This window comes from Chrysemys picta, chromosome 16 (assembly GCF_011386835.1).
Source record: "Chrysemys picta bellii isolate R12L10 chromosome 16, ASM1138683v2, whole genome shotgun sequence".
Taxonomy (NCBI): domain Eukaryota; kingdom Metazoa; phylum Chordata; order Testudines; family Emydidae; genus Chrysemys; species Chrysemys picta.
Window position 1 is genome coordinate 22,132,788 of NC_088806.1, and position 25,636 is coordinate 22,158,423.

Sequence of the window (25,636 nt, forward strand, 5' to 3'; positions counted from 1 at the left end):
GATTCGTAGCACACGCCCCCCCCTCATTGCTCTGTTCACCCCACCCAGCTCAGCAATCCTCCAGGACACAGAACTGTCTCCTCCTCTCAAAAAGCTGCTGCTGTTTCCCCACTTGGTCAAACCCAACAGACACCTTTCATTCCCAAACTGCCCCCAGAATCTGAGTGTGTGAGTGTGTGTGTGGAGTAGAAGCACCGAGGCAGCCAATGTGAAAAAATTCCAGGCCACGGCCGTGACAAAGGCCACGGGCACGAGGACGCAGAAATAGGGAACCCCTTACTGGAGGGGACCAGAATCTCCACCGCCAAAGCAGCTCAGGGTGGCCTGGTGGGGAGTGGCCACAGAATTCTCATGCCATTTCACTAGCTCCTCCTTATGCACAGCACTGCAGACGGCTGCCTACTCGGCTTGTCCCCACAGAGCCCCTGCTGGATTCTGGATCTTCTGCCTGGATTCTGTGTCAGGAAGGAAGGATGAGGCTCGACATGTCTCAGCTTGTCTCCTCATTCCCAGGACAGACCCAGTCTTCGCTGGTCCATCCCACACTCTAACAAGCCTAATGGAGGGGAGTCTCACAGGTGTCTCGGCGTCCGAGCAGCATCTCACTGGGATAACGTGGGATGGCATTGCCGTTTTATGCAATGACATTGCAGGCGAACCACGCCAAGGCATGAAACTGTCATGGCATGTGGCCCAATTTTATCAGTAGTGGGTAGCCATTGCCTTAGCCACCTCTAAGATCTCATGTCCCAGATTGGCTATTGGGATTGCACTCCGTGGAGCTATACAGATTTACCCCAGATGAGGATCTGTCCCCGAGTGTAGTCTTTAGAAAAGGACTGACAATGAATGGCCTAACTCTGATCTCACGCCAGTTTTACCCTGGTGTAGCTCCATTGCTTTTCGTGGCGTCGCTCCTGATTTACACCAGCGTACATGAAACACCCCTCACAGTTACATTAGTGGGTAAGTTCAGAACAATTCTACTGACTTCACGAGAGATACATGCCTGTCACTCGGGGCACAGCTTGGCCCTGAACCTCTAACAAGACCTCTGACCCTGAGGGCCAATAGGTGACCATCCGAGGGACTCCTCTTCAGACCCCAGCCTGGAAAGAAGTGACTAACCCAGCTTCCATGAGAACAACTCAAACTGCAAGGGTAGTGAACACGTGTCCCTATGAATAAAGCAAATATCAATGCCAATGGAAACTGAAACACATGCATAGAGTGTCTTGGTCACGTATGGAGCTCACACATCACGCTATAGGCCATGCAGAGTAACTCATGATACCTCCCCCCACCTTCCCCACCCCACCCCCAATTTCTTTATCTGACCCACAACATCCCCCACAGTCCAAATCATAACTCAGTGCCCAGAGATGCCCCTGCAGTTTGAAGCACTTGCTGTTGGCTTCACAATTAAGTTTCCCGCCCACCACCTCCCTGTCTTGCGGCTCCAGGCTTGTTAAAAATCTTCATTGTCCTTCCCATCAGAGAGATTCCGCCTCGGAAAGCAATTTATGGCCACCGAACCCCTTCCCTAAAGGCACCAGGAGACAACAGCATTAGCCTTAGAAATTACGGCGAGATGGAAACGTGTCTTACCAAGAAATGAAAAGCTGCAGAGTAAGGTGCTATCTGTGACCGGAGGGGTCAGGGTTTCATTATTGCATTAACCTTTCGTGTCTTTAGACTCCACAAGAGTAAATTGGTAATGAGACGACATGAGCCCCTCTGGGAGAAACGCATCTTTCCAAACAGAAGATACAGAAAAGAACAGAGGGGAGAGAATGAGTGAGAGAGAGAGAAAAAAAACCTGCAAATAAGCCATTATGGCTAATAATAACTTTGCAATGCTATTTTCTGCAGGAGCCTTCAAGTTGTGATGTTTCCCTTCACTCTAATTACACCTTCTGAGCAAGTTCTCTTCTCACACCTCACATGAAGCACCCTGCAGGATTAGCATAAAGATCGAGGGGAAGCAGTTTAAGCTTGAGACTGCTTCTGAGTATCCCGTGGGAGTTTCACACACATAAAGCATGAGGGATCAGGCTCCCCAAATAATTGACACTCCTAAACAACACTGTGGAACAGGTGCCTGGGGTCGGCAGGCTGGATTCTAATCTCAGCTACGCTGGGCTCCAACTGGAGGGACTGAACGGATGTTAATTGAGTTACTCCAGCATCACTGAAATCAGAATGTGACCCAAATACTGTTGCTGGGTTTACAAAAGCTGGATAATATCGATAACAGTTGTAATTATGTAAATAAAGATATTCAAATGTCATGCTTCAGGGCATAAACTGATCACTGCAGGGGTCAGGGAGGAAACTCTTCCCCTGTGCACCACATTGCATGGCTAGCCAGGTGTATTAAAGGAAGGGTATTTGACATCTTCCGAAGTATCAGGCATTGTTGATCAATGTAGGAGGCAGGTTTCTGGATGTGATGGACCAGTGGTTGGTTCAGTATGGCAAATTCCTACAGTCTGGTTCAGACCACAGGAAAATCAGAGTTAGAGCAGACTGGCATCTCATCAGAATGCAGAAGACAGGCTAGAGCTTCAAAGTTCTGTTCCGGAACCAGAACCAAGCTTCCCCCAAGTTTGAAGCGCTCAAACCCTGGCTTTTGGCTCTCCTCATTACCGATAGCGATGCCCCAGCCTGAAAGTTGGATCTGCCCCATCCATCATTAGGATAACAGGGGCCCAGGACCTGCAGAGCATTGCACAGCATCGGAGCTGCACTTCCCAAGTACAGGAGGGCAGAGCTCTGCCTGGCTTTGGTGGGCACCTTTGCTAGACCCCTGCAACTCACCACTGAGAATTCACAGAACCTCACACCAACATTTCACCCGCAGCAATTCCACACCTGTAAAATGTCAATTCATTTGCAATTAAATGGGGCCCTTTCACGTCTCCGCCAGTGGCACATAACAGTCTAGTCTCCTGTGGGTCTCGTTACTGTCGGGTTTAGCATACAGGTGCCGGGTGGTGCTGGTGGCCTGCGATACACAGGTCAGACTAGATCAGGGGTTCCCAAACTGGGGGTCATGACCCCTCAGGGGTTTGCAAGGTTATTACGTGGGGGTTTGCAAGCTGTAGCCTCCACCCCCAAACCCTGCTTTGCCTCCAGCATTTATTAGTGTTAAATATTTTAAAATGTGGTTTTAATTTATAAGGGGGGGGGTCGCACTCATAGGCTTGCAGTGTGAAAGGAGTCACCAGTACGATAGTTTGAAAACCACTGGACTAAATGATCTGATGGCCCCTTATGACTTTCAACTCTGGGACTCTAAAAGCTGCCAATTTTTCAGTAGAGCTTTTTCGATGCAAGCCACCGTCGCTCCTAAAAAGGGGCCCTGTCTTTCCCTCGAAAAACTGATGTGACTTCAAGAAGTTTTCCAGGAAAAAAACAACCCTTGAATGCAGAGGAGCTTTGCAGTTCACACACCCCTAGCACTACCCGAACACTGTTTCCTAAGCACCTCTCTTTGCAAAGTTACCTTTGCACCTCTTTGGTTTAGGAAAGGGGTTCTCAAACTGGGGATCGGGACCCCCTCAGGGATCACGAGTTTATCACATGGGGGGTCGCGAGCTGTCAACCTCCACCCCAAACCCTGCTTTGCCTCCAGCATTTGCAATGGTGTTAAATATATAAACAAGTGTTTTCAATTTATAAAGGGGGTCACACTCTGAGGCTTGCTATCTGAAAGGGGTCATCAGTACAAATGTTTGAGAACCACTGGTCTAGGACATGGGCACAGCCTTGGGCGGAGATTTTAAAAACACTGTGGCACCTAATCCTCCATAACGGCTCTGAACTGGCCAAGCTAAGAACAGTGTGTGACTCTCTCAGGCCTCCCCAACGGCAGTGCCCACTAAGAAGTGACCAACATGTCCTCTGCTCAGGAGCAAATTTCACAGAGGATGCTGTAAACAGGTATCAGATGTTGGGCTCTCTCTTGAAGTTGGGGCTGCTCTACTGATGGACCTGTAGTCAGTCCAGCAGTATGTGGCATTAGCCCCACAGCTCATGCCCCACTGATTCTGCCCCACCAGGTATTTTTTTTGGTATAGGAGATCTCACACTTCCCCAGCCTGCATCCCTGCCCACCCACCCACCCACACAACCCCTGCGGAAAAAATAAAATTGCACACTGACAAGCTATTTAAACACAGAGCTCTACCCTGTCCCTCCGCCCCCATGCCAATATAAATCACAGCCAGGACCCAGGAGAGACATTTGGATTACAGACCCAGGATGGGATTAGCACATCCAATTCCCATTCATTTTAACAGGAACTGAGTGTCCGAGTCTCTTAGGCAGCTGGGCAGATCTCAGCCTAAAAGCACAAACCATCATCAATTTCTCTCGCCTGTACCATTCCCCTGCCCCTCTTTGTCAGTGTTATCCCTCCCGTATGGCCAGTGGGGTGGCATATGCTGGATTGTGTTTCGGTGCCCACGCTGAGACCTCGTCTGTTGAGTTTCAGCCCGGAGTGACTCTCTACAGGCAAATTACCATAAACCCCATTACAAGTGGCGTTTTCCAAGCCCTGATGCTAAGCTCCCAGCGAGTGTCGTGAGGAGGACAGTCCAGCATTCGCAGCGTTGCATTAAGGCTTTAAGGAAGTCTACACCTGCTCAGCTTGCTACGGTTGCAGCATCTGTGCCTCTTGCCGCAGGCTGATTGCCCAAACAGGGGAACAGTGGCAGTGGGTGTCAGCGTGGGGAAGCGAGCCCGAGGGAGGGAAGGAGAAAACAGGACGATTCAGGATAGAGGGCTGAGTCTCCCAAAATACGAGAGATGGAGGGCACTGAACTTCGAAGGGAAAGGTTCCCCCATTCACTGGGCATGTAATAAGGAGGGGGGGAGAGTGTGTGTGTGTGTGTGTGTGTGACTTCTCCGGAGCATCCCTACACGCTGTGCCTGGAAATACTATTCAGCCAATTCCTGCGCATGCAAGAGCCTCTTCTCCCCACGCTGTTCGGACAGCAGCTGGTCTCTGTGCCAGCTCAGTACTCATTTGGGAGGCAGCAGCCGGGGCATAGATCTTTGAACCCAGCTCACAGTGGCTGCTAAAAGCACTCCGCTGCAGAGCAACTCCTGTGTGTGTGTGTGTGATGCACACACCATTTCATTCTCCCTCCCTCTGGTCTAAGATCCACTCATCCCCTAGAGAGACAGAGAGAAAAAAAACAATTCCCCGCTGTACCTGGGATGAAGAGCAGGGCGGTTGTGGCTGTGAAGACGATCCAGCAGGCAGGATGGTACATCTTGGAGCTGCAGGAGTCTAGAGGCTGCTTGGCTTGCTGCTTCTGCTGCTTTCCTCTGTGCTGAATTCTGAGCAGGTTTAAATCCAATGTTTGCAGAGGGAGGGAGAGTGAGTTAGTGAGCTAGAGAGAGAGAGAGAGAGAGAGAGATGGGAACAGGCAGGCAGTGTCTCTGATTTTTTCCTGCACATACACACAACTAGCAGAAGAAACACCAGCACTAGTCCGTGCAGTGGGGAGAGCAGACCTCCTACCAGGCACTCATTGGTTCGAGCCTCCTGAGTGACACACAGCCACTTGCCTCTTCTGAAGGTTCCACTCTATGGGGAGCTAACTGCTGCCAGCTGCCCCCTGGGTCCTGGAGAGGGCTCTGTGGGACTGGCACAATGGCAGGGCAGGGGAGACGGATCTGCTGCCAGCAGCACCGCACTAGGGGAAAGGAATGCGCACAGTGCCACGGACGCTCCCTGGGCTAGTCCTCGGTAATGGCTCTGAGCTGTCCTTCATGCAAAAGGGTTGGGAAATGCTTCATCAAATTAGATTGCTTGGGGATTAGAACTTGTTGCAGCCATTCCAAAGCTGCTGAATGAGTTAGAATCTGGAGCATGCCTGTTGCCTTCCATCTGTTGCCCCTTCACCCTCCGTTTCAGCCACTAGCATTACAATCGCGGTAGGGTTTCCACTGCAAGGTGCACGCACCCGGGAGCTTCTCAGGGTCAGGCATGGAATGCTTAGAGCTTTATAACCCAGCAGCTCTGCCTGCTCCCAAGGGAGGCAGATTGACCAGTCATGTATCTTAGCACCTGGGCGTCTTTTAAAAGAATCAGAGAATCGTAGGACTGAAAGGGACCTCGAAAGGGCTTCTAGTCCAGTCCCCTGCACTCAGTATTATCTAGACCATCCCTGACAAGTGTTTGTCCAACCTGCTCTTAAAAATCTCCAATGATGGAAATTCCACAACCTCCCTAGGCAATTTATTCCAGTGCGTAACCACCCTGACAGTTAGGACATTTTTCCTAATGTCCAACCTAAACCTCCCTTGCTGCAATTTAAGCCCATTGCTTCTTGTCCTATCCTCAGAGGTCAAGGAGAACAGGTTTTCTCCATTCTCCTTGTAACAACCTCTTATGTACTTGAAAACTGTTATCATGCCCCCTCGCAGTCTTCTCTTCTCCAGACTGAACAAACCCAATTTTTTCTATCTTTCCTCATAGATCACGTTTTCTAGACGTTTAATCATTTTTTGTTGCCTTTCTCTGGACTTTCTCCAATTTGCCCACATCTTTCCTCAAATGTGGCGTCAAGAACTGGACACAATACACCAGGTGAGGCTTTATCAGCGCAGAGTAGAGCAGAAGAATGACTTCTCGTGTCTTGCTTACAATACTCCTGCTAATACAGCCCGGAATGATGTTTGCTATTGTAATACAAACAATTAATCATGCACAGGGAGTATTTTGCATTACTGTTTCCATGGGCAAACAGAAGACTTCAGTCTCCGGGGCTGTCGATGCCTCAACTTTCACCAGCACTAAACTCACTTTAAAAAAAGGCAACAATCCCTCCCCCTGAATATGACAGCTGAGACTCCTGCCCGTCTGCATACTTCCTCTAGATAGGCTGCAAGGTACAAACTCACGTATGCAGGTGTTTTAGCAACACAGAGAAGACAAGATGGATGGATCAGTTGCCTGTGCAGTGGCTCCTATATAAGCCCAACTCTCACATGGCAGCATATTGTTCTGTCCTGGATGGATCCAGTTTAGGTACCATGCTGGCAAGGCTGGGATTGCAGCAGACAGCGCTAAGAAAGGAGATCAGGCTGCCAGTGAAGAGGAGGAATATCTGTCTCCTCTCCATGCACCCCCTGTGGCTGATTGAGGAATAGGGCAAGGAGGACACAAATGGAGCCCATAACACCACTGCTTTGCACTTATATAACACTTTATCACAGGGCCACCCGGGGGAGTGGGGGGGGGCAAGTGGGGCAATTTGCCCCAGGGGCCCCCATGAGAATATAGTATTCTATAGTATTGCAACTTTTTTTATGGAAGGGGCCCCCGAAATTACTTTGCCCCAGGCCCCCTGAATCCTCTGGGTGGCCCTGCTTCACCATAGCAAAGCACCGTACTAACATGAAAACTAACCCTTACAATACTCGCTGTGAGGTGGATAAGCATTAGGATTCCCATTGTACAGATGGAGAAGTGAACCAAGGGGTTAAGGGAATTGCCCCAAGTCAGAGAATGACTCCGTGGCAGAGCTGGGAATAGAACCCGGGAGACCTCACTCCCAGTCCACTACTGCCATATAGAGCCTGTGCAGGACTATTCTTGAATCCTGCTCCTGCGATTATGGCAGCGGGTCCTGCAGGATGCAGGGGATCTCAGTCGCGCTGCAGGGCTCCACTGTTCCAGACACTTGACAAGATTCTCCCTTGGAACTAGACATAAGAATCTGCAACCCTGGGTTCTAAGTCCCTGCGCTGCCCTAATGACTGGAGACCACCACCTATATTACACACAAAATTCCTCCACTAAATGAACATGATTCAGATTGCCAGGTCAAGCACTCCACGGTTAGGAAGTGCCAGAGTTAAGGTTGTTTGTGCAACAAGATTCAACAAGTGGGTGTAAAACTGTTGGAGGGAAAAAAATAGGAAAGACGAGGGGAAACAATTTGGCCGCCTTGTGCATATGCATTACAATACAATCCTGAATTACGTGATCACATGATATTTCTTCCAGTCCCTATTGTGGTCCTGTTTCTTCCCTGCCACTGGCTCCTTGTGCCTGTCCCATTCTCAGACCCAGTCTCCACTCCCCAGGTTTCTCATTCCAGTTCCAGTCTCCTTGCCCAGCCAGGCCTACTCTCCCCCTCTGGGCTCACTGTCCGAAGCCCAGTCCCCTCAACTCTCAGGCGGTCTACATTGCCCCATAGTTTGGATTGGGGGGGGGAGAGAGGGGTGAATAGCAGATACATCAAAGTATTGTGCTGTAACTGTCACATGTGGATGCTCCCAGGCACAAACTAAAAGGTCCCTACTTCATGTTACTAATATCCCATTTGAAGAGGATTATGGTAATGCAAACTAGGAACCTTTTAGTTCGAGCCACACCATCCACACAGTGGAGTCACAGCACAGCACTTTGGAGTGCACTGCTATTCATGCTTTTGTAGTCCAAACTGCAGGGCAGCCCTCAGTTTTTCCACCTCCCCACACCCAGGCCCAGTCTCCTTGGCCAGCCTGCCCCAGTTCCCCCTCTTCCCCCCAAACTCCTTGTCCACAGTCTGCTTGCCCAGCTAGTCCTAGTTCCTCATCTGATTTGTCTCACCCCCCATGCCCCAGCTCCTCGTCCACCCAGTCCAAGTCTCCCCTCCCCAGCTCCTCATCTGATCTCAGTGTCTCCCCCATTTCCCTCACTGGCTTCCAGTCTCAGTCTCCCTGCCGAATCAGTACCAACCTGTCCTCCCTACTGGTTCACAGTCTTCTTGCCCAACCAGTCTCCCCGCATCCAACTGCCAGCCAGTCCTAGTCTCAGCAGGCTCTCTCTTCCCACCCATCCAACTGCTGCCCCTCTGCATTTGAATCACATGGCTTCTTCCTCCACACTGCCTGGGTACCAGCTGCGGGGGGAGGGGGAGATAATGTCACTGAAAGCACATCAGAGACAGGATCCCGGCTCTCCATTCTAGTGCCCTGCCCTGCCCCTGCCTGGAGCAGCTGTTCCAGGGAAAGTCCTGCTGGGCCCTGGGATGGAGCGTGCTTAGTCGCTCAGTGAATAGTGCGTACACACTCTGGTCACCACAAGGAACTATGAGAGACTCAAGCATACTCAGTGAAGGTGGAATTTTCAGCGGTTTTATCTGCTAAACACTAGCATGTGCAAACTGAAATTTTGCAAATTCAAAAGCTTCTAATTTGGCCAGATTTGGCAGATTTTCAAGGGAGTGGCAAAGGCTACCCCACTCCCCCCAACCAAATTTCAAGCTCCTGTTTCGACGTGGGGATGCTAGAGAATTTCAAAGAGGAAGGTCTCAAGATTTTTTTTTTTAAACATGGGCAAAACAACAGTTTTCCATAGCCTCATTCTCAGAAACAGTTGAACCATCTCAACTGAAAATTTCCCCAAAAAATCCAGCCTCACACAAACATCCACCATGGAAAACTTCAGGCCAAGCAGTTAAAGTATGGCAAAATTATAAGCAGTTGAAAACAGGGTCTTGTAATGGGAAATGTCAGGCAACCTTAATCATAAACAGTGCTAACAGCCCTTCTTTGTTGGAACTAACGATGTCTTTCAGAAGGGAAGTAAAGGACAAACTTATATGATGGATTCCAAAAGACTCTATGCCCTCCCAACTCCCCCCTCCCGCTCAAAAAAAAACCCTGGAGGTAGTAATCTAATAAAAATAATTTGCTCTTTTGTCAGTTAACTACTTTTAAAGGATTTTTAATACATTTCTAATGCACACAGCACACTGCCTTAATCCACATTCAAAACGGTTACGGCACTAAACTAGAAATCTATTCCCGACTCTGCAAAACACTTCCTGTGTGGCCTCAGGCAAGTCCCTTAAATCTCCCCGTGCCTCAGTTTCTAAATCGGTAAAATGGGAACAACAACTGTGATCTAGCTCTTGGGAAATTAAGAGGCTAAATCCATTACAGTATGCAAGGTGCTTCAATTGTTGTTTTCAAAAAGAGGGGGGAAAAGAAAAGATATAAATATGTATTTCCCCAGCAGAGCTTTTCTTGGAGATGTGAGGAAGGGGTTGTTTGGGTTTTTTGACATTAAATAAAGAGATTCCAAACTGCATATTTAAATTTGACAGGCAGCACCAGCTCTGAAAGAAAACATTACGGTCTACTGGGCGCATTTAAACATGCTTTTTAGATGTACGTTTTGGGGTGTTTTTTTCAAGCTGCCTCAATGCAAATTTACTAGCGGGACCAGTCTAGTCACTTGGGTAAATAATACATTGTCTTAAGCCTTCAGAGAAAAAAGAAATTCCACCTCCCCATCCCTCTTTTAGAGCAAAGAATTACAGGGAAAAAAGACACCCAAAAAGCATTAACATAGGCACAAGATTACAGAAAACAGACACTTTAGAGAGATAAGAGACTTGGTGTTCTGGGTGTGAATTGTATACAAAGCAGTAGAACTTTGCCGTGATCCTTTTGCTGGTTTGTGTCACTGCCCTAGCATCATATAATGCTTCTGTGTTTGTACAATACATACATAATGGGGTCCTGAGGGTCATAGCATGTGCATTGTGGTAGCGCTTAAGTAGTAGTAATAATGGTGTGAAATCAGATGGTTAAGGAGGAACTAGGGGTCTAGAAAGTGAACATGTAGCATGCTGGCTAAGTACGCTTTCCCCCTGTAATGGACGCTCCACATAGAGGACCACAGCCTACAACTGCTACCGGGTAATATGTTTAGGTTAAGTGGAAGAGGCCCATGCGTTAAGGCTGAAGGTCTGGTCCAACTGATGCCCTGTGCTGGGGAGTTGTTTCATGAGCATATCTAAGCAGGACCCCATCACAACACTAGCATAGTGTGAGTAGATCCAGCAGGAAGAGACTACCCCCAGCCGCTTTGCCCAGGGCCAGATTAATGCAGGGGCTTTAGGTGCTGCAGTCCAGGGCCCTGGGCTAAGGGGGCCCCATAGGCTGGATGAGGCCTGCTGCTTCTTTTCATCCGGCCCATGGCAAGTCTCCATGCCCCGGGCCAGACACCCATTCCTGAGCCTCGGCACCCACCCTGGGCCTGGAGCTGCAAGCGCTGGCATGCCCCTGTGGCCCCTAGGTGAGGGGCGTTCAGGGAATCTTTGCATGCTGCCCCCACCCCCAGCACCAGCTCCGCAGCTCCCATTGGCCAGGTACTGCGGACACTGGGAGCTGCGGGGGTGGCGCCTGCGGGCATGGGCAGCGTGCACTGCGCAGAGCGGCCTGGCCCCTCTGCCTAGGGGCTGGACATGCCGGCCACTTCGGGGAGCAGAGCAGCATGGAGCCAGGGCAGGCAGGGATCCTGTCTTAGCCCTGCAGCGCCGCTGACCAGGAGCCGCCCAAGGTAAGCAGAGCCTCACCCCACATCCCAATCCCCTGCCCCAGTCCTGAGCCCACGCCTCCACTCCAAACCCTCAAGGGCCCCACAAAATCTAATAGCCCCAGACCCACCGGAGAGTTAATACAGCCCTGGCTTTGCCCTGTGGTGCCCTTCCTAACCCATGTTTGTTATGCTGTGGATTGTTAATGTTGATTTCTCAGTGCCCGTCTATGGCTCTAACATAGGTATTCTCCAGTTCCTCATAGTGCGGGCCACCTCCCCAACCCCATGTGCTAGCTAGGGAGGAGAATTTAAGGACACATTGTTTTCCTGAATTCCCAGATCATCAGTGATATTCAGTCTCTCCCGATTGCCCATGCATCCTGCAAAGCCTATGAGTCAAGTCATGAAATAACTAGTACGGATCTCCTTCATTCATCTAGGGAGCGAACTGCTCTGTAATTGGGGAGCGGGGGGAGGAGTGGCACGGCTGCCAAGGACTGCAGTGGGGGAAGACATGGGAGCTGAATGGTGGAGGGGGTCACAGGGAAGGGGAATTTAGCAAACTGACCTACTACCTAATGCATCGTAAGTAAACCCTGTGCCAATTGCCCCACCCTGGGTGCTCAGCTTCTCCATCCCCTCCCGACCAACCCTACAACTGGCTTTGGCTTTTGTGGCTCCTCTGTCTGCCTCTGCATTTGGGCAGCACCTAGCACGGCTTAAGTCATAACAGCTCACATGGTCCAGCAGAGCTGTGATGAGCCTCTCTGCGGCCTGGAGACACACTCTGCATATCTTACACTCCCTCCCCCCCACTTCCTGTGCTCCTCTCCATCTCTCCCCCTCCCTTTTTTCTGTCCCCTCTTCCCTGTCTTTCTCTTCTCCCTGTGTGTGTTTGTGTCTCTCCCTGAATGAAAGGCTACCCTTTTCTCCTTGACATCTTGTTAGAATGTGAATACAACATCTATTGATTTGCATTTCATGCAAGCACACACACACAAAAAATCTCACTCTCTGAACTCACGTTTACCAAAGGGATAAGCACAACACACAGGCAAAGGCGGCTTTAACGCCCTAGCTATCTGCCATCAGAACCCTCCAGAGACCCATTGCATCAGATCCTGCAGCCAGGACACAAGGACCTTTTGCGAGAGGTGCTGACGCTTGCCCTGGGAGGTGTTCCTTGCTCATGCACCTCGCTGCAGGTGGGGTTTAAAGTTCGTTCGGATTGAAGAGTGCAGAAATGAATAATCAAGTGAAATCCCAAAACAAAAGGTCTTTATAAAACGAAAAGCCAAAATGTTTAGTTTCAGAAGTGCCAAAACGAACCAATTTTGACATTTCCACCTTTTTATTTGACTGAAATAATTTGTCAACCTCTACTCAAATTCGAAAATTGTTTTGGTCGACCCAAACCTGCATTTTTTGCTGAAAAAACAGTTTGTACAAAAAAGTTTGCCCAAGCTCTTCGAGGATGAGTTAGAAGCAGGATGGTTGAGCTGTTAGTCTTCCACTCTTCCTTCTTACTCCAGTAACTGAGCCAGGCTTGGATTCTGCATCTCTGCTCTAGGGATGCTGAGAAAGGCATCGAAATAGCCTATTCCAACTGGGCTTAGATGCTTATCTTACCTAGAGTGGGCTCTTGTCCATGCGTGCATGGAGATAGAATCCCATTTCTTCCTTTCCACCCAGGGGCTGCAGTCTGTCTCAGATGTGTGTGCATATAAATGCATACTTCAGGATCTTCTACCCAAGTATGATCCCTAGTGCCAGTTCCAACTGAATACAGATACTTAGCTCAGATTCTTCTGCCCAAGGACCATACCTCTCAGCACCCATTCTAGTAAGACAGAGATATCTGGTCTAGATTCTTCCTAAGATAGTTCAGCGAGGCCTGGTGTTGACCTGAACTTGAGCTCTGGACCGCCTGAGGTTACCCATGGCCACCTGTGCTGCTCACACAGACTGCACACAGCAGGCTTTCCCGTCATGTCCACTGGACGTCACCACAGCTCCTGGCAAGCAGCAGCTAAAGGAGCATTTACCTGGCAGTAAGATAATAACCGAACTGTCAAAGGCTGGGACAGTGGGACATCTCAGGGCTCCATACTGGAGGCAAACTGAGAACAATCAGGCTGAGCCGTATGAATGGATTAATGGCTGAGGATGATAAGGATGAAGTGGAATGGAGTGAGGGAGGAGATACACCAAGGTGCATGGTTCATCCCTTGAAGTGGCAGCTATTGAAAGCCTTTAAGAGCATTAGAGTCTCAGTTTTGTTCTTTATTTTTTCCCCTTCTTTTCTTGTTAATCTGCATACAGTTGCCTCTCCACTTGGGACTCTGAAATCATGCAGCTGAGGTGCAAACAAGCCAGCTGACAGAGCATTGGAAATAAAGCAACCCCCTACCCCTCCAGAACAGAAAACAGCACCGCATGGATAGCAATCGGGGAGACCACCTTGGATAGCAATCGGGGAGACCACCCTGAGGTCACAAAACAGGCACAAACCTTGGCAGGTGTGTAAAATGGGGATAGCAGTCCTTGCTCACCTAGCACAGCGGGGTTTGGGGAGGAATAATGAATATTTGTAAAGCACGCTGAAAATAAAGAAGGCTGCATAAGTACTAATAACTAGGGGACAGGCAGGGAGATTGGGCTGAGGAATCCAGCTAGGCAAGGATTTCTTATCTCCTACTCGAGCTGCAGACTTGGCAGAGGGGATGCTGCCCAGGTCCAGATGAAAGGTAGAGTGGGAAAGTTTCCTAGGAGAAAAAAAAATAAAGTGTGTGCTGCTGGCAGAAAAGGAGAGAGATGAAAAGAAAGGATCTAAAAGCCAGAGACACCTGTTATTGATTTAGGGTTGGCAGGAGCTGGTGTCCTGCTAAGTGCACTTAGTTCCTCTTGTTCCATGTCAGAATGGGGTCAGATGGACAAGATACTAATTCCACTCAAGAGTCATTACTGTCTCAGTGTTAAAACCAGGGTCTTCTGAAGTCGCCCTGTGCATACCCAGAACCCATGGATTCAACAGCTGCTAGAAGAGGCCGCGACAGCAGAGAGGAAAGCGCATTCCAGACACACATGCTCACCTCTCCCAGTGCCTCATCTAAAATGCTAGGGATGGGAAATCCCTGAATGTATGTTAAGCAACTAACTTACAAGTTACAAGGCATGTGGAGATGTTGGATGATGAACAACTGGAAGCTCCGTGAGGCCCTCCCTTCCTCAGGGCCCACACAATAAAATTGTGCACTGCCAGCACTGCACAGTAACTGGTCGGCACTCCACGATATCACTTCGAAGCCATGGCCTTGGCAAAGCGCATTGGTTCCAGTCAAGGAGAATAATGGAGACAGTGTCCAGAAGGAAAGGGCAAAGGTAATGCAGGTATGACAAAAAGGATGTTGCTGGGTTTACTTTTTGCTACACAGTGGGGCTCAGATGCATATGTGGTGTGTTTGCAACTATACATCTATATTTTCTTTCATATATGTGTATGTGTGTGTGTGTTCACATGTAAATACACACACACACATGATCAGTGTGTGCATATGCATGCTTTTGTGTGGGTGTTTACAAGCACACAATACACTAATTCCTATTCACTAACATACACACTTACATTCATATGAACTCAGGTTTGTAATCAGACATGTGCGTGCACACGCACACCCCTGCCCTAGCTGCCCCGGATATTCCCCAGGTCGCACACCCACACATGCAGCTGGATTCAGACATGCCCTGGTAGGGAGGGGTTCATTCCTTTCCCACTTGTTACTCCTGCATTTCCATGTGTTCCTTCTGCTGTTATGGCAGACTGTTCCCATGGCTAATGAGCGTATCCCTTCCCACTCCGGTGTGTCTCGGTCAACTGGGCCCTGCCACTAAAGTGGGACTCCTACCTTTGGGGCCCATGGAAATGAATGGGATACTCCACACTCAGCAGCATACATTGAGATGCTCTAAGGGCATATCCTCATCACTAGGGTGCCCACTTATGCCTGGACGGATGGATCCCTTGATCATTATGTGTTCTGTTCATTCCCTTTGGGGCACCTGGAACTTGCCACTGTCGGTAGACAGGGTACTGGGCTAGATGGACCTTTGGTCTGACCCAGTAGGGCCATTCTTATGTTCTTATGACCCAGAGTTGCAGGGGACTTCGCTGCTCTCACTCCCCACACTCCTGGCTTCTTTCTTGGCCCTTCACTGGCCTGTTCCAGCTGATGTCTCCTCCCAACTTTCTGACTCTTGTGGCCCAGCCCCCCAGCACAGTTCATTTCCCTTCCAGGGTACTCAAAGTCCCAGTTAATGCACCCAAAAGATCCTTCGCCCCTCTTGGGCTTCTGAATTTTCCTCGCTCTGGTCAGAGCAGTGGCTTCTCAGGCTTTTCTCCGCTAGGAATCCAAATATCATAGACTGGGCTTCTGTCCCTCCTGGGCTTCTATTCCCTTATCCTTGCCAGCCCTAGCTCAGGGCTCCCTCACAGGAGCCTGTTCTGCTCCCTGTGGGTGCCCTAGCCTGATTTCTTGAGGCTCTTCCCAGAGGAGAACACCCCTGGTTCCTCCCTCCAGAATCTTCCCTCCTCTACTGAGCGGCCAGCTCTATTGAAGTAGTGCTCTCCCTGCTTCACCACCACAGGGTCAGCTTCTACTCATGCCCCAGTACACCCAGCTTGGGTCATTCATCAGCTGTTATGTCACCAGCCCATCAGTGAGGCTGAGGGATAGCTGCTAAGTCATAGGCCAGGCTGAGCCCGGCTTACCTCAGAGGTCCAGCCAGCCCATGACAGGCGCACAAAGGAGTCCAGACAGATCAACTTCTCTGCTTCAGGGAAGGGAGGATTTGTCTCCTGCTCATGCTCAGATGGCACGTAATGTCCATGCAGGAACACACATTTACAGTCTGGCTCAGATGCATATTCACAAACACACACACACACACACACACACACAAAGGGCCATACTGGGTCAGATCAAAGGTCCATCTAGCCCAGTATCCTGTCTTCCAACAGTGGCCAGTGACAGGTGCCCCAGAGGGAATGAACAGAACAGGTAATCATCAAGTGATCCATCCCCTGTCGCTCATTCCCAGCTTCTGGCAAACAGAGGCTAGGGACACCATCCCTGCCCATCCTGGCTAATAGCCATTGATGGACTTATCCTCCATGAATTTATCTAGTTCTTTTTTGAATCCTGTTATGGACTTGGCCTTCACAACATCCTCTGGCAAGGAGTTTCACAGTTTGACTGTGCATTGTGCGACCTCTCATGCTCATAGGCACTACACGTGCCTGGCAGAGATAGGCCTCCACCCTCCGGGGTGTGTGTACACACACACACACACACACACACACACACGCTCCTTCCCATGTTCTATCTAAGGTCATGTTTCCTAAATGTCTAAAAGCTACCAGCAGTCCCCATGTGTGGCTGAAGCCCCAGCCATCTCAATTTATGCAGCTAGTGCTGTTTCACACACCTGGCTGGGAGAGGGGCACCCTCACTCCCCATACTTCAGCAAACCCAAGCTCTCTATCTCAGGTACTTATATGGCCTCCATGACCACAGTAGCTGAGCCCCTCACAATCCTTAGAGGCAGGCAGTGCTATTATCCCCCTTTACTGATGGGCAATTGAAGCACAAAGAGGCTAAGTGACTTGCCCCAAAGCCACAAAAGTCAGTGGCAGAGAAGGGCCTGGAACCCAGGACTGGGAACTGTCCGCCTGCTAATCACTCCAGCACTCAGACAACTTACTGGTTCAACTGTGCCTAACCCACACAGGGACACTCAGATCCGCACTGGGGAGGGGTAGATCAAACCCAGTCACTGAAAGGAGCAGCTGGGGGAGAAAAAAAGAGAAGGGGGTGGGGGGAAAAGTGCTGGCAGCACTTTTGTTCCCCTCCCCAGCAGCTGACAGTGGGGTCCTCCCACTCCAGCAGATGATGAAATGTTGGATACCCTCATGCAAATCTTTGATCAGAGTGATTATCCCTCACTGTTGTATACAAAACACTTTATCTCTGAGCTGAAATCAACCTCCCTCGGCATACGCTTCCCCCCCTGGCCCCCCACAGCTCTGTTCTCCCCCTATCTGAGCCAATGTATCATTGTCACTGATGGCAGGATTTCCATTTTGCATCAACACAGTGATGGGGTGAGAGAGGAGACTCTTGTTCCTCTAGCTTTGATCAAAATGTCTGAGTGTCAGAGAGAAGGGGGGGAAAAAAGAAGCAGGGCAAAAATGATGCATCCTGATCCTTACGTAGGAGACAGTTCAAGGATAATTCAGGCATCATTTACCGGCCGCACATTTCTTTGAGAGGGAAAGAAAACATTTTTCTAGCTTTCCTCTTTTATTTTCCTCCCAGTCTGGAGGCTTTGCTCATCAGTTCTCTGTAGCTCAGGTAAGAACAGAGGGCTCTAGATTAAAGGGAAACACAGAAGTAGAGAGAACATTGTACAGACAGCAAAGGGGACAGAGTCAGGGAAGAGAGAGGAAGTTTGCCATGCTAAGATTTACACTTCAGCTCCAGCAGAGGTTTAGTTTAGACGTGGATATCAAGCTGCAAAATTCAGACCCAGATCTAAACTTTCCCACAGTTCAGGGTCCTTTCGGATGCAAGTGTTGTCGCACTGCCTTTAGGGATGTTAAAATAAAATGGGTAGCACCGACCCAACCAGCAAGGTATGATTTGTCGGGGGAGGAGGAGGGTCTCTCAAAGATATTTAAAATACACTTGATTTTAAAATATGTACCTGGGTAGATAGCCTAGCATGCTAGGCTGACAGCACAAAGCACATGCATCAGCAAGGCACACCATCTCTTGCCAACATTGATCGTTGTAACCTGTGGGAGGGACCACTTCCATGAGTGAGAGACAATTGCAGTCTCTCTGGTCCATTCAAGCCCTGGCTTCTCTGCTAAGAGAGCCAATGTGGTGTCACTTTTGGAGGAGAGTTTTGTGCCAAGGTTTTCTTCATGTGGATCTGAACTGAGACCCACCAAGTCATTTCACATGGAACCACAACATGGTAACTATTTTCCCTCACTGCTGACACAGACTGGAGTTGAACCAGCAACTTGGAGGCAGAAAGCACTGTCCCTTTACCAACCTCTTAAGCCCCTGACTCGCCCAGTTTGAAGCAAGCAATCTTTAAAGCAATTGTGTGTCCCACTAACTCTTCGGGAGACCAAACCTTGAGATCCTTAGTTATTTCTTTGCTGTCGCAGAACATCACTGGAAGGTATGGGTGTTTATTAAGAAGTTCACGTTTTGTCTCTTTAAATGTAAATTTCCTGTGATGTATCTACAAAGATGGAAATACAAAAAGAAGCCGGAACCTGTGGAGATTGAGTTTTGACTTCATGGAGTACAAAGACCTCACTCTGAAGCAGTTGCTCGTGATAGATCATATACCCTTTTAATCAAGTTTTCCTCCCAAAGCACAAAATGTTCCAGGCAAAAAGTCTTTGGGATAACTATAGGCAACCAGAATGATGGAGATTAGTTTGTCCTGAGTTTTCTTCTAATCCAGAGACCTGTTGATTAGCGCTGTAGCAACATTTTTCGTCCAACAATTTTTCAGCCAGACCAAAACATTTTGCAAGTTTGTCACAATTTCGTCAAATTGTTTCAGTCAAAAAAAAAAAAACCACATTTCAAAGATTCTGAAAATATGGAGAGGTTTTGTTTTGACACTGTCAAAGGGAAACGTTTCCATTTTTCGATTTGAAATAAGCTTGCTATTCTGAACTTCCTTTAATTTTATTAAAAACAATCCCCAGCTGACCTACAAGAGTGTGAAGAAAGGGCTTGCCCAGAGCGGAGAAGCCTAGATTAGAGTAGATGGAGGAGGAAAGAAGGGGATTCTCTCACTAGATTGTTGTGGAACAGGGAGCAACCCTTACAACCAAGAGTCCCTACAAGGGAACAACGCAAAACAGGAAGGTTAGCTCTGTGGTTAAGGTGTTAGGACTCTGGAGTTCAATTCCCCGCTCAGTCCCTGACTTCTTGTGTGACCTTGAACAAGTCACCTAGCCTCTCGGTGCCTCTGTAAAATGAGAATAATAGCACTGCCAACCTCACAGGGATGTTGTGAGGATAAACACACTAGAGATTGTGAGGCGCACAGCTGCTGTAGTGATGGGGATCATCTCTACATACCTGAGAGACACAAACAGGTGTCTAAAGAGAAAATTCCCCACCCCACCTCAGCAAAGAAAGTATTTTCCATATGCTGCCTGCTCGGTTATACATTTCTTAAAATGCTATTGCATAGCTATTTCAGACCCATCATGTCGTACCATCTGTTATGTTCTATATGGCAACCAAGCCCGGGCAATTTGAGATGCTGCCTTTTCATCTCCTCCATTTCATACACAGTGGCAGGCATTTCATGAGGCAAGTTGATGACGAGAGGGAATTTGAAAGGGGATGGGCTGCTGGGAAGAAAGAAAGAACAAAAGGTCTGGGAAACAGACGAGTGCCCTGAAATGAGACCCTTTCTGAAGGAGGGAAGCCGTTGCAGCCATCAGCTCCTTGTCTTTCTGAAGAAAAAGAGAAGCCTCTGATCTGTACACAGAAGTTAGCTGTATGGTTGCCTCCCTGATGACGCTCGCGTGGTACCCACGTGCCTCTTTCCTTAATTCTGCCTCCATGCCGCTGTCTTTGATAGCTATTGCGCAGGGAGCAGAAAAAACTCCGGCGTCATCTGGATGCATCTCTCTAGCCACTAGTCTTCTCCCTGCCCCCTTTGCCACTTCCGCAGCAGTTATGGTTCATGCTAGGTCCCTCCTTCCCCGTCCAGAAAACATGGCACAAGCCTCACCTGGTACCACGCTGCATCAGAGGCACCCAGATCAGACACTGGCTCCCTTGCATGAAGCTGTCAGATCTGGGCATGTCTTTTACTGCACACAGCAAAGAAAACCACTCAGCAACGGCATCCTTCAGAAGAGCAGCTCCAAACTGAGGCTGTCCTTTTCATTCGGAGGCCTCCTGAGAGTGCAGAGGTGGGGAGAAAGAGCTCCAAGGTGCCAGAGAAGCTCATTATTCAAGCCATGCCTCTGCCCTGTTTGAGGGGCCCAGCTGTGAAACTGCCCTGATGGAATAAAAGATGAATCAGAAATTGGCCAAGGCAAGTGGCATCAGGGTGAAACACCCAGGCTCATGTCTCTGCATTAATGTACCGTTGTCTGGAGTAATGGTTTGAATGACTGGGGCAAATTAGGGGGCAGGGGAAACAACTGAGTTTATTATGAGAGATTAACTTGTGAGGAATGCAATTGAAACTCCCTAAGCAGATGGGAGAGGGGGAAACTCCGCCCACCACTATGTCACCAAAACAAAAACTCTCCTATTGGCTGTTTGTAGGTTTATGCAAATTGGCTATTTCATGGGTGAAACATACATCTGTAATGGCAATCTTAATTTCATGCAATTTTTTATTCTGATTTTATTCTAAATGTGTTTAAAAATTGAATCCTTAAGATTTACCATGATTTGTTGGCTCCCTCCTCTGGCACTTGGAAATATTTTTACTATGCAATAGTTTGAACCATCAAGTAATTTAAACAATGTTGGGATTTTCCTTTCTATCATTCACAAAGTCCTGCTTCCATTCAGCGTGTGCAATTGGGGAGCCTGATTTTAAAAATTAAATGTTCTATATCTGTTAGGGCAATTAAAATCGCATCGATCTTTTCTTCCATTGCCTAATGAATAAAGAACAAATGCTTGTTTAAAAAAAAAAGCCCCTCCCATACACTATAGAAATTATAAACAGGAATGGAGGAATAGCTGTACCTGATCAGTGGCCCACCTACAACAGTGTTCAGCTTTAGATAGTTCAGAAGAAGATGCAAGAATCCTAAAGTGAGGAATTATGAAATAACCTGCCCCTGAAGAAAGTTCCTTCCTGACCTCCCCATTAGCCAGATGTTAGCTTATGCCTTGAAGCATGAGGTTTTATATCCTTTCCCATATTTTGTATTTTATATATAATCACATCATATAATGTAACGGTGAAAGTTCTCATTATTAAGGCTATGATTTAGTTATGGTTATTTTTAATAAAATCATGGACAGGTCAGGGGGCAATAACAAAAATTCATGGCCCTGTGACCTGTCCATGACTTTTATTAAAAATACCCATGACTAAATCTTAGCTGGGAGTGGGGGCACTGCTGGAGGGTGCCCTGGTCTGGGGAGGGGGGGGCTGGGCCCGCTGGGGGCTGCCAAGCAGTGGCTGCTTCGGCCGCCCCCAGGCCACATCCCCGCCATTCCTGGGACTGCTGGTCACGCGGTCCCCGGGGCTAGCTGCCGGGGGCTGCCCAAAAAGCAGCCAGTGTGGCTAGTCCCGGGGCAGCTCCAGCAGCATCCAGTATGACTGTCCCTGGAGCCAGCTGCTTGTGCGGCCCTGGGGTCAGCCACACTGGCCACTGCAGAAGTCACAAAGCCCGTGGAAAGTCATGGAATCCGTGAATTCCCCCACCACTGTGACAGAGACAGAGCCCTACAGATTCATTCTTTTAGAATCTTGCTAAGCACTTTGAAGTCAAGAAGAGTCTTTACGTTGACTTTAATGGATTTGGAATCAGCCCTCTTCCCCCTCTTGGCCTCTGTGGCAGATTTCTATAGGTTACTTATGCACAGGGTAAAAAAAGTGTCTCCTTTTATCACCCTTAAATCTGAAGAAAAAAAAAAGGAAAAAACCCTAATTCCTCAGGAGCCCAGGTGAGTTTTATGTCCTTTTCTTTTTCATATTGTATCATTTTATATTGCACAGCTCCTGTCTATATCTTTGTGGGTAAGAGTCTGGATTCAGGCATCATTATTTTTGTAGACACTACGGTGTGAGTTAAGCACAAGGCAAACATTTATCTCAATCTCATCAGGTCATTAACGCAAGTTAATATCTCTTTTTTGGTGTGTGTTTAATATTCTCCCTGGCTCTTTGATTTTCCATTTAGAAAGGGATGTTTCAAGGTCTTTCTAAACATTTATTTATTCTTCACAGGACACAACGGATAGGAAGCAGCTTTTCCAGTCTATTGCAAAACTTGGAAACAACTGTCTCCCTGTAGGAGAAAGGAAGTCACTTAACTCAATTATTGGGATTATTCAGGATCCGGCCCTATATAAGTAACAAAGAGTAATGACATTCTCAAACTTCCTTCACAAGTTTCAAGGATTTAAAAAGATTAACTCGTTAACAGCATTGCCAAACGAAAGCATTCCAAAAATCATCCGCCAGGCTCCAAAATAGCCTGAGATTTTTAAGATAATAAATTGTGGGTTTTGTTTATTGGCTCTCTGGGGCTCATGTTTTCCAGCTTTTCTCTGCAACTGTGTGGGCTAGAAACTACCTCTTTTTTAAAGAGCTGAGATTGTCAGATAATCATCTGACTCCAAAAGGAGCTAGGGCCTTAAGAAAAGCACCAAATATTGCAAGAGTGGGTGACCCTGTTTTGTCTGAGGCTGAGGGCATTGCCATTGTTAGTAGCACCTTACAGGGAAGCCTGAAGATCATCTCTTTTTCCCCTGTTGATCCAGGTCTTTAAAAGTTTGACCTCATGGAAGCACTTGCCAGCCTTTTAACACTCCCGGAACCAGGACCTCAACTATGGCTGTGTGTGCAGCTGAGAGAGAAATGGAGTTAAATATGTCCTTTGCCCTTATGCCATACTGGGGCCACTCTGCAGTGTAGAAGACCCCTGAGAAGCTGTTCTACTTTGTGTCAGCAGCTCCAAGTGGCCATTACAGTAGCTGGGGATGTCCAGGGCACACGGGAGACCCTACCACATTACAGTAACCTGCAAAGAACCAGGTGGGAAGAACATGGCTTCCAGAAGGGAAGAGTTTGGAGGAGGCAGCAGTCTGTATGCAGGTGGCCAGGAACAGTAACCTGCAGTGGGGGCAGCTTTGTAATTAGTTGCTTTAACACAGAGCCAGATCAATTTAATAAGGATGGAACCCACTTGTGTTACTACCCAGCACGTGGTACACAAAACACATGCCCCCTTCCTGACGGCCATGCCCTCTAAGTTTGCTCTAGTATCTAGCTTGTGTCTAATCAGAGCTGCATGCAAAGAACTGCACAGAGGAAGCCATTTGCAGTGCCCAGATCCTATTGGTCCTACAGTAATAACAACGCCACTTAGCAATGATATGGCTCTTTTCATCCGTAGATCTCAAAACCCGGGAGCCACGCTCCACACAACTGCATGCCATTGACTGGCACCCTATCTATGTATAATACAGACACACACACAACCATCTGATGTACAGAGCACTCCTGGAACAACGCTAGGGAACTGCCACTGCACAGTTACAGCACCAAGGATCAGGGGAGCTCAGGGTGGGCTTTACCCCACTTCTGCTTCTTCCTTCTCAGCTGCAGATCTGGCCCAAGGCTGTTGACAAGCATGGCAGGTGCTTGGAATGGTGACTACCATTGTAATGCTCAGAGCCTCTGGGATTCAGGCTGCTGAGAACCGTCCCCTGATGGTGACCTACTGCAGTGTAATATATGGAGATATACCTATCTCATAGAACTGAAAGGGACCCCGAAAGGTCATCGAGTCCAGCCCCCTGCCTTCACTAGCAGGACCACTAGCATGACCATCCTTATTCAGCATCCTTTAACTGGTTTCCCAGATGTCCCAACTAAGTGCAAAGGCTGGGAGCGGGAAGTTTGGAAGAGATTCCAGACAGGGAGCACACCAAGCTGCCCCTGGTCAGAGTTGAGCAGTCCACTGCCCCTAACGGCACAGAGCCTCGGCCCCTCGGTGGATGATGGGAATAAAAACCAACCATATTGCAGAGGCGGTGAACTCCATCTCTTGAGGAGCCTGGGGTAATTGTCATACACTCCTACTGGAAGGAGCATAGCTACCAGCTTCCTGAAGCAGTAGCACAGGGAATTACCGAACCAGCGTACATACACACACATACACAACGCTGGTAAACTGGACATGGCAGCAAAACGCCACCTACCAACACTATGTGCACATTCAGCCCTCCCCGGGAGGAGGGACCTCGGAAAACTCTGCATCGCCATAGCAACAGGCCTCCCATAGTCAATATGTTCCCCCTTTGTTTCTAGTTCAGGGTTTGTTTGGGTTTATTTTATTCCAAAAGGTGAAAGGAAACTTGCGTCAACAAGGGTAACATCTGGCAGGGCTGGCCTTACCATGAGGCTAACTGAGGCAGCCGCCTCAGGTGCCAGACTGTGGGGGGCGCCACTAGGACCCAGAGTGTAGAAAATTGTGTCTGCTGCTGGTGCATATGTATTCTCTCTGCTCTAGATGCACAGAGATGGTGGAGTGCAGTGCTGGAGGAAAGAGGGCACAAGAGACATCACAGGCAGGCAGGAGAAAAGGTGAGAGGGAATAACAGAAAGCAGCAGGAGCTGCAGGGAGAGAGAGGAGGAGGAGCCTCTTATGTACCTTTCTAGCACCCCCAGGAGCCTGGACTGATTAACACCAGCTTCTCAGGGAGCTTCCTGTTTCCTGCTGCTTCCCTGAACCCACTTGAGGAGAACAGGTGGTCAACTGAAGAAGTAGGAGCAAGTTAGGCCCTTAAGATGTTGATAACTTCCCTCACTCAGGCCCTGCTACCAGCCTGCTTATTTGTCCCCTTCAACTGAGTGTTGAGAGCCACTATAGCTGGCACAGAACATCAGTCATGAGTGAAAGAAGAAAACGCCCCTCTGGGGCAGCATTCAGAAAAAGAAAGAAAGCAAAGGAAGCTTTTCTATCTAAGCAGGAAGGAGCTCTCCTGAGATACATAGACACAAATGTTCACAGTGAGCCTTCCAGCCCCAGTGAGGATGTGAGTGGTGAGGAGATGCCCGATCTTCCAGTTAGTCAGAGTGCAGGTGACCTGGCAGCTACTGCAGCATCCATATCTCCATCTCCAATGGATGTAACAATGCACATTCCTGAAGAAAAGTGTAGATCAGAGAAGAGTGTGGTGGAGGCGCAAGAAACAGCTTCTGCTGAGTTTAGTTCCTTAAGTCTAGATGATCCAGGACTGTGGACCCACTTGAGCAGTAGCTTGAGGGACTTCCTTGTACTGCATGGGCCACAGCAAGTGAAAAACTTCATGTTCCCCAAAGACAATGAAAATAGAAGTTTCCACCCAACACATTACTGGCATGAAATCCCCTGTGGTGACAAAGTGGAGAGGCCATGGCTTATGTACTCAAAAACCAAGAATGCTGCATACTGTTTTTGTTGCAAATTTTTCCAGTCTAATGTTCCAGCCACATTGGGTTCTACAGGAACAAAGG

The 25,636-nt window shown here is 48.5% G+C and overlaps 1 protein-coding gene across 4 annotated transcripts in view; it reads right to left on the reverse strand.

Annotated features, from left to right (window-relative positions):
• Positions 1–25,636, reverse strand: part of LOC101947239 (opioid-binding protein/cell adhesion molecule homolog) — an 847,277-nt gene that overhangs the window by 685,890 nt on the left and 135,751 nt on the right. For all 4 annotated transcript variants that reach the window (XM_065570595.1, XM_065570593.1, XM_065570594.1 and 1 more), the window contains exon 3: positions 5,222–5,402. In XM_065570595.1, coding sequence (XP_065426667.1) covers positions 5,222–5,402 — 181 coding nt within the window. The remainder of the gene's footprint in view (positions 1–5,221; positions 5,403–25,636) is intronic.